This window comes from Centroberyx affinis, unplaced genomic scaffold (genome assembly GCF_046629955.1).
Source record: "Centroberyx affinis isolate AG114_WGS23_722 - 3 ecotype Tasmania unplaced genomic scaffold, CSIRO-AGI_Caff_v1 ptg002567l_1, whole genome shotgun sequence".
In the NCBI taxonomy this organism is placed as follows: Eukaryota; Metazoa; Chordata; class Actinopteri; order Beryciformes; family Berycidae; genus Centroberyx; species Centroberyx affinis.
In genome coordinates, this window is record NW_027280776.1 from 158684 (window position 1) to 164891 (window position 6208).

General features: G+C 38.4%; 1 protein-coding gene across 1 annotated transcript; it reads right to left on the reverse strand.

The window, feature by feature from the left end:
- Window positions 1–1536: 1536 nt before the first annotated feature.
- On the reverse strand, window positions 1537–3869 carry LOC139656881 (rano class II histocompatibility antigen, A beta chain-like). Its single transcript, XM_071534519.1, has 5 exons — window positions 3735–3869; window positions 3330–3593; window positions 2434–2727; window positions 2207–2341; window positions 1537–2068 (listed from the first exon to the last, which is right to left on the reverse strand). The coding sequence occupies exons 1-5, from the start codon at window positions 3784–3786 to the stop codon at window positions 1995–1997; spliced, it is 819 nt and encodes a 272-aa protein (XP_071390620.1). The 5' UTR covers window positions 3787–3869; the 3' UTR covers window positions 1537–1994.
- Between the last annotated feature and the right edge of the window lie 2339 nt (window positions 3870–6208).

Consider the following 6208-nt stretch of genomic DNA (forward strand, 5'->3'; position numbering starts at 1 on the left):
GAGGAAATGCAAAGAAGAGAGATGCAGAGATAGGGAAAGGGAGAAGATTGTCAAAGCAAAAAGACAAATGGCTCACATAAGCACTGACTTTGGAAAGAGGGAAACTAGCAAGGAAAGAATAAAAGAAAAGCAATAGACAGAGAGGGAAGTAGTGAGGTGAAACAGGATATACTATGGAGTTAGTAGGTGTTGCAGCAATTGAAAAGTCAGATTAGGTGGGCTAAATGAAGGTGGGAACTTAATGAAAGTGGTGGGAGAAGAGCCACCTGATGAAATCAATCAGCCACCCCCCCTATTTACATCTCTCTATCCCTCTCCCATCTTTTACAAAGACATAAAATCTAGAGCAAGAGTCTGTAAATATTGTTTCAAGAAGTTTTGATTGAACCTTATTATTCTCCCACTTGCAGTGTTGGCTACAGGGATGCAATACAATGCTGTATGAAAGGTTGTCTTCAGTGGTACAAATTTCATGATAAACTTAAAGAAAAAAACACTCAACACAGTAAACGTAGGGAACAAAAATCTAACCCATTTGTATCAAATATGATTAAAACGGCAGTTTACTGCCCCATAACACAAAATTATATATGTGGCAGGGTTAGATCAAGACCAATGACTCAGCGATTACTTTGCCAGATGCTAGATTTCTGGCTTCCAAACCTTTCTGCCTTGTGCTCTATGTTTGGAGGTGCAAAACATTTGATTTCTTTGTCACGGAAGAACACAGAGACCATGCATAGGCCATTGTTGTACCTACATACACTTCATATTGTACCTTATATACCATACATTATATACTATCAGTATCGCCATGGAGCAGTAATTTTTGAAATTATTACTGTATTTTCCTGCTGGTTACTGCTGCCCAGTTATTGCTGCTGCTAACCATACATTATGTCATCATCCCTACCTCCACCCAGCATCCACCTGTAGACGCCAAACTAAAAAAATCTGTATATATATTTGCATTCATTTTCTATAATCTGTTTACATGAGTTGGCAGACTATTGGTGGGAGACTATTGGTGGGTGACCTTGTTAAAGTTGTTTCTGTCTTGTCTTGTGGATGAATTGTAAAAACAGAATAAATACATTGTTATAAATGTGTTCTATTGTGTTTTTTTCAATTGTGTTCTACTCATACTCTGTAGTGAGGTTTAGACAAGAAGCACAAGAAGAATGTTATTAGGAAGCAAATGTTGTGCTACCAACCAGGAAATTCTGGTCAGTCAAGAATGCCTTTGCCAAGGTAGATGATTTGTTTTCCTTGTTGCTATGAAGGACTACACCTTTGTCAGATTCTGTATGGTGACACGAAGCACCTCATTGTGTGAAAGCTGTGGTAAAAAGCTCCAATTTACAACGATCTGCACACAAGACCATTTAATATGTGGGCAGACTGTATTCCATGTGGTTTGCTGTGATAAAAATGATAAAATGGGGAAAATCCCTGTGTTTATCGCACATGATGCATCACTCAATTTATTTTCCATTCCTATGCCATTTTCGCCACAAAGTAAAAGAGAGATGCAGGTCTGTGTAATGTCAAGTTTAATGTGAACGTCCTGTCTGGACATTTGGTATAATGTTTATTTGATCAAATAATCCCAAAGCTCCAAAATGTGATGTACATGTTGTCAGACCCACTTTTAGTTAAATGATAGTTTGCAGGCCAAGACAACATGACTGATCAACCATACAGCAAATCTACAATCAGTGCTTCGTCATACTGTAGCTGCTGGCTTTAAATTAATCAAACATGGCTGTTGCAACCCAAAACTGCTTGATCTGTTCTTTTCGTTGGTATCTTTTCATTGGCTGCATCTATTTCTGAGGGCTATAAGAGAGAGTTTGCAACCCATGCCAAAATTGTCAACAAAATAATTACAAGACAGTTTTACCACCCAAAGATTATGATAGTAACAATCACACTATGCTTATGCTATATATCTGTGGTGTCATAATCACACCACCATGGACAGTCTGCACCAGTTACACTAATGGTTGTTCAGTTTGCTCTGTCCTTCCTGCTGCAGGGAGGTTTTCCACAGGAATCAACACCCGTCCTGTTGAAATCAGGGTAAGACAGATATTATTGCCATGGTAAATGTATAACACTGTTACATCTTTAAGAGAAGGTCCCACCTTTGCTAGGCCTACTATATTATTATATTATATTACTATATTTTCTGTAATGTCTTTACCTTGACAGAGAGTGATGTGTGCAGCAGACTTTTTCTTGTAGTAGATCAATCCAGCGCTCACAAAGACAAAACCAAGTAGCAGACCAAACCCTCCCACAACTATTTTATTCCGCTCTGACGCAGGGAGGGAAGCGTCTAAAATAGTGAGAAAAAGATACTTTCAGAAACATCATACTGACCATTTGCTGACCCTACATACACATACATCAACACACTGGCACACCCACCCCAGACTTGAAGCACTGGTTCAGTGAGGCTGAGGTGTTCTACCATGCAGGTGATTTTCTCCCCTGGAGTGGCAGTGTACTCCAGGTAGGAGTGAATCTGGTAGTAGAAATCCCCATCAGCCATCACTTCAGAGAAACTGACATCTGAGGTCACTTCCTGTCCGTCCTTCAACCATGTCACTCTGATTTGTTTTGGGTAAAAGTCATACGCACTGCACACAAGCATGGATGGGTGTCTACCACTAGGCAACTTCACTGAATTCAGCCTGACATTGGGCATAGCTGTTAAACCACCTGAAAGAAACAAGTTAAGGTTTACATTATTATGATTATACTGTGAAAAGGCTCCCCAAAAGGGCAACTCAGTAGAGTAACCTGGCTCTTTAAGAAGGAGGCTCCCCACATCCTAACTACTAGGCCCAAGCCATCCTAACTCCTGTTTCACCACTAGACCTGGAAGATATGGCCACGCCATTGTTTGTTCTCCAGCCATGATTGCCTTTCAAATGTACAGTATATGTTACTGAAGGATCCCTGTGTGCGTCTTTACAGCAACCACATCTGAATCCTTCAGTAAACGTACCACTAAGTGGGTAAATTGATCTTCTGGTGTCCTGCCTCCCTCCTTCGAGTTTTCTCATCTCTGTTCACCAACCCTGTCGTCCTCTAAACCATGGCCAGCAATAGCCCTAACCAGTCACGTCTCAAACACATACATTAGCTTAGTTTGACATTTTTCATACCTGGATTCAAAGTATCCAAATACACACAAGCATATGTAACACATGCAGACACATATATGTATATGTGCATGTGCACAACACTTAATATATGCATTTTTTGCTTTCTGCATTTCATTTAGCACAAGCTCAAGAAAAAATATTTTTTACATTTACCTCCAAATGTGTCTATTCTGGATATGTTGCACAGGAGCTCCTTTTGAAATACTCTGCTTAATGCATCATAAGGATCATCAGTCCAAGCTTTTGCCTTTTGCACTGCAAAGGCTGTGAATCCTGTCCAATTGCCTCTTGTGCTGTTGTATTGCATCACCAATTTCTTGTTAAAATGCTCCATTATGGTATACTCTGTATCTTTTAAGCCTGGACCTTTGAAAGTACAACATGCAGTGGACTGCACAAAATCTCCATCTGAGAAAACTGGACACAAAAAGGATACAAAAGTATTGATGTCAAATTAATAATTATAAATAATTGACAATAAACAATAAATAATTAACACAACTTACTCAAAGAAAGAAATTAGTATCATTATTTCAAGTAGAAAGTGATGTAACTCACCCAAACTGAGAAGAGAGAAAACAATACAAAAAAGAAAATTCCCAATATACATGTTTTCACATAAACAAAAACCTACAGGAACGAAGCTTCTCTCTGAGGCGTTTATGAGTCTACAGGTTCAGGACACTAGCAAAGAAACAGACAAGGAAATAAATGCTGACACACTGATATATCAGTGACATGACGACACAGAATGGCACCACCCTTTCACCACGGGAAAATCCCACTGTATGAAAATTATCATGATGATGATAATTATAGTTATATATATATTCAGACTAAGGTTATATTTTCACTCCATAGCATCAAGGATAGGGATGTTAATGATTAATCGATGATTGATTAATCACCGTTAACAATTTGATCGATCAAGCATATATTAATCGATAATGTACGTTATGTGCTATTTCTCATTTTTTCCGGAAATGATTTATCTCCACAAGGGTGCAATTTTACAGAGCCCGGGAGTGGCCATCAGGAGAAAAATTATTTATGTCATGGCGACACGATATGCAATTCAGGCTCTCGTTTTCTTTTTTCGTGCACACAAGATGCAATTCGTTGCCTCGATCTGGTTAAAATGAGCCCTCGTTTTGGTTTATTCGTGCGCACGAGATACAATTAATTCCCTCGTTTTCCTCTTTACGTGTGCACAAATTGCCAAAACGTGCCCTCGAAATAGTGATATCGTGCTCTCAATATAGTATAATACATGCACTCTTCACAAGCTTACAAAGAGTCCGTGCACGTATTGGTGATTATGTTTAAATGTGGTGCTGCCCTGGGTGTGTTGCAGCCACCTGATTGTGTTTACATGGCCTGAAGGTTAAGTTAGGGCTGGGCGATATGGTTGAAATCAATATCATGATAATCATAAGGATTTTTCTCGATATCAATATATGTCATGTATGCAAAATCACGTTAAATAATCAAATTAATGTTCATCTCATTGAACCGAATGGTAATGTTAGGTGTGGTGTCAAACAAAACTGAAATTTTCAAATAATATTCCTACCATACCTCATTTTATGAGAGTTTTTAAGTAAAATTTGCTTGTCATCATCAATTTAGACAGCAGAAATGTGTGTCACGATATTAAAATATCTTCATATCATCACGATATGATTCCACTGAAAGAAGATAAACGATAATATTGAATTATCGCCCGGCCCTAGGTTAAGTGGCTAAATATGTTGCAATATTTGGGGGATATGCCTATTCAGTGTAAACAGACAATGGCTATTAACATACCAAATCCTTACTAGGCCTATCTGCAATACCTAAAAGGTACCTTTTAAGTTGCATTTTTTCCTAAACTGCAGTTTAATGAAATCGAGGAAACGAATTGTATCTCGTGCGCACAAATGGACTAAAACGTGCGCACGTTACAGTAAATCGTGGACTTTTTTTCTCTCAGCACCTCTTACAGCACCTCTACAAGCACAATGAAAGAGAATGCATTCCCCCAGCTGGTGAAGTTGGCGCGACACTATTTGTGCCTCCCGACCCGGGACAACTATTCCCCTGGAGCGCGTGTTTCAGCGGATGGACTGACTGTCACCAGGCTGCGCACTGGACTCATCCCTCACCACGTAGATACGCTCTTATTCTTAAATAAACCAGTAGATTGTCATGCCATTGTTTCCAATACATAAACTGTGGCAGCGCCACAATATCGGCACGGCCGGCACAACATAAACAGTTAATCAATGTATAGAAATTGATCTAAAAGGCTCTGTAATGCTGTCATTTGGCGATGCAGTAGCTCTGTACTCAACCTGACAGTCCGTCTCCCATTCTGAAAACATTCGTAAAAAAAATATAAAATTCCACAATTTCTCCAAACTCGCATGTGTTGTAACGGTAAAGAGTAACTTGATACTTTTCAATCGGACAATTCTAATGCTGCTCAACACTCAAAAAGTTAACATGAGTGCAGTGCAGAGACTTCATTGCTTATTCCACCAGTTGGGTTCCGTTGGACACAAAGTAAAGACAATTTAAAGTAATGAACCCTAAAGAAAATACATTTTCAGCCTGTGGGAAACACTGACGTCCATTGTCGGGAGTCCCGACTCTTTTGAGTTATGCTTGGTTGAGTAACTTGTTGAGTAGGCCTAAAGACAGGTGTAAAAACATGCATTTTCTATTTTCTGTCAAAAGCTGTTTTTTACATAATGATTAATCTATTAATTGGTCATTAACGTGACCGACGATCGATTAAGGAAATTTCTGAAAATTCATTTGTGTTTTGCAGTTGCTCAAATAGTTTTGCTCGCATCTCTACAATTTATTAACTACTTGGAAAATGCCTAAAATAATAAAATAAATTTATATTGGAAGGGGTATTTTGTTCAATTAATAATATATATATATATAATTATTAACATTAGTATTATACAAAAACATTTCAAAAACGTAATGTAAGCATACAACATTTTATATGCACTCATATGCTTTCTCTTTTAAATGAG

What these genes read in the sequence shown, in the direction of transcription:
- LOC139656881 (XM_071534519.1), bottom strand. Translation starts at nt 3,786, where the DNA reads ATGTATATTGGGAATTTTCTTTTTTGTATTGTTTTCTCTCTTCTCAGT. An exon ending in CAGAATAGACACATTTGGAG is followed by an intron (nt 2,728 to 3,329) that starts GTAAATGTAAAA and finishes TGTTTCTTTCAG; the next exon opens with GTGGTTTAACAGCTATGCCC. An exon ending in ACACATCACTCTCTGTCAAG is followed by an intron (nt 2,069 to 2,206) that starts GTAAAGACATTA and finishes TGATTTCAACAG; the next exon opens with GACGGGTGTTGATTCCTGTG.